Source organism: Histoplasma capsulatum, genomic scaffold (genome assembly GCF_000149585.1).
Source record: "Histoplasma capsulatum NAm1 scaffold_3 genomic scaffold, whole genome shotgun sequence".
NCBI classification, from domain to species: Eukaryota; Fungi; Ascomycota; class Eurotiomycetes; order Onygenales; family Ajellomycetaceae; genus Histoplasma; species Histoplasma mississippiense.
The window spans coordinates 901,980-903,968 of NW_001813980.1; the positions used below are offsets into that span (position 1 = coordinate 901,980).

The window sequence follows — 1,989 nt, forward strand, 5'->3', positions numbered from 1 at the left end:
CCAGCTTAGAAAATGCTCGAAATGGATGTGCGAGGGACATAGCCACCGATCAAAAAGGATTGTGTACACGTAATAGCCAAGCCGTTGAGAAAGCTTCCTCCCAGCTCAGGTGGCGTGAAGGGTTACTATGTGAGGGAGCGAGTGGGTGGATTGCGGTACAGAATCCAAAACTAGGCACATGAGATGTATTCTTGTTTTTTTTGTAACGATGTAGTAAATATGGTGTTTGAAACGGGACGGAGTGCACGGAAAATGATTCCATTGCATTTTGTATATTAAGAGGTGAGGAGGTAAATTATTCCCCCTTTTTAATTTTTTTTTTCGTTTAATATATATATCTTCTTTTTCATTGCTACTCTTCTCCTGTGGTATTATCTCTTTTTTTCCACGTTCTCTAGTTTGTACACAAAACCATGGCTGGCTCTTCATTGGATAGATAACATAACGGGAATGGTAGATGGGAAAGAAGAGTGTATTCAGTTGCCGCGTAGAAGATCGAGATCGGGTTTTCGTTGTATAGCTACCCGTTCAGATAAACTACCAGTATCCAGACATTCATTCCTCATACACAGCATGATCGGTTAGCAGTCTGTATATATATAATGAGTTTCTATCCAGCGATAACTTGACATAAACTTCAACAGAAGCAGCACATACAGCGATCCTTCTGAGAGGTAGGCTGCGCCAGTCCTAAGACTAATGAGTAACTATTAGCATCATTTGAGAAAATTAGACAAATTTCGAGAATAAATCTCTTGCTAAAGATAGCAATGATTAAAGAGATATATTTTTTTTCAAAGAAACTATAGTTAATATATTTGGTTAGTTTTTGTAGAAACTATGTCCTTTTTTTTTCTCTCTCTTGATATCATGGAGAAGCTATCTGGTAGATGATAGATCACTAACAATTAGAAATGTTTTTGATGAGATATGAGTCGATCAAAAGACAGCATCACAGCATTAACAGATCTTAATATTCCTGCGAGCATCACTGAATGTATGCATATTAGGATTAGGTTGATTGATAGATTGAGCTATATATAGTTAACTACTAGCAGTCTAGCGGTGAAAATCCGCTGATCTGGCGATTAATAAGCCATTCTATTTTGCTTGCTTTTTCAAACGTCTCACACCAAACAAATATTCTACAATCACCTCATCACCAGCATTCGGACATGTTGGCTGTGTTTCCAGCAAATCTAAGAGAGTTCCCACACAGTAAGCCATTCTAATGCAGGAATCTCCGTTGAAATTGCGATGCCAATTCATCCGGATCTTGTAGTGCTGACACTCTTGAAGTGTCGCTTCTCAAGCTTCTCGGCAAAGTCAAGCCCCCATTGTGATGGGATAAGTCCGAAGATCGTTCCGTCCGTTGTATCTCGGAGCTATCAAAGAAAGGATGCATGAACCGCACCGCTGACTCTAATTGGCTGTGTTCATACTACAATCTCCGCTCAACATAAAACTCATTGATCTTTGGTACGGACGTAACAAGACCAAGAAGCGGCCAAGCCATGATCGCAGATAGAGAGGAATTTTGGTCTCTTCCCATGATGGATATAAATCTCGCCTGCATCTCTCGATTGATACTTCATCGAACAATCATTTACAAACTCCTTCTCGACGACCTCTCAGTCCTCATTCGACAGAATTTCCTCTCACAATGCATCTCAAATTTTTGACTCTCATGTGCTCAGTGGCAGGCGCCCTGGCAGCAAATGGAGTTTTCAATCAACCCAAGGGCAAGTCTTTCGTCACCATTGAGTATCAGGTCGGCTATCCCATCAACACCACGACGCCAGCCGGCGTGGTTGCCACCGTCCCAGTTTTGAGCGGCGATATCAAAGGAAGATTCAATGGCCACATTGTGGAGAACATTACCTCATCCGTCGAAGCGTATCTGGACACTTGCACCGGGAGCTTCACTGTATGTCCACCAGTGTGATACAAGTCCCTTAATTCTAGGCTGACTTTCCATAACTAGTCTTT

General features: G+C 41.5%; 1 protein-coding gene across 1 annotated transcript in view; it reads left to right on the plus strand.

Annotated features, from left to right (window-relative positions):
• Positions 1-1,663: 1,663 nt before the first annotated feature.
• HCAG_03405 (predicted protein) overlaps positions 1,664-1,989 on the plus strand; it is a gene marked incomplete at both ends in the record, with an annotated part of 1,213 nt that continues 887 nt past the window's right edge. Inside the window, one exon of the mRNA XM_001541258.1 lies at positions 1,664-1,927. Coding sequence (XP_001541308.1) covers positions 1,664-1,927 — 264 coding nt within the window. The remainder of the gene's footprint in view (positions 1,928-1,989) is intronic.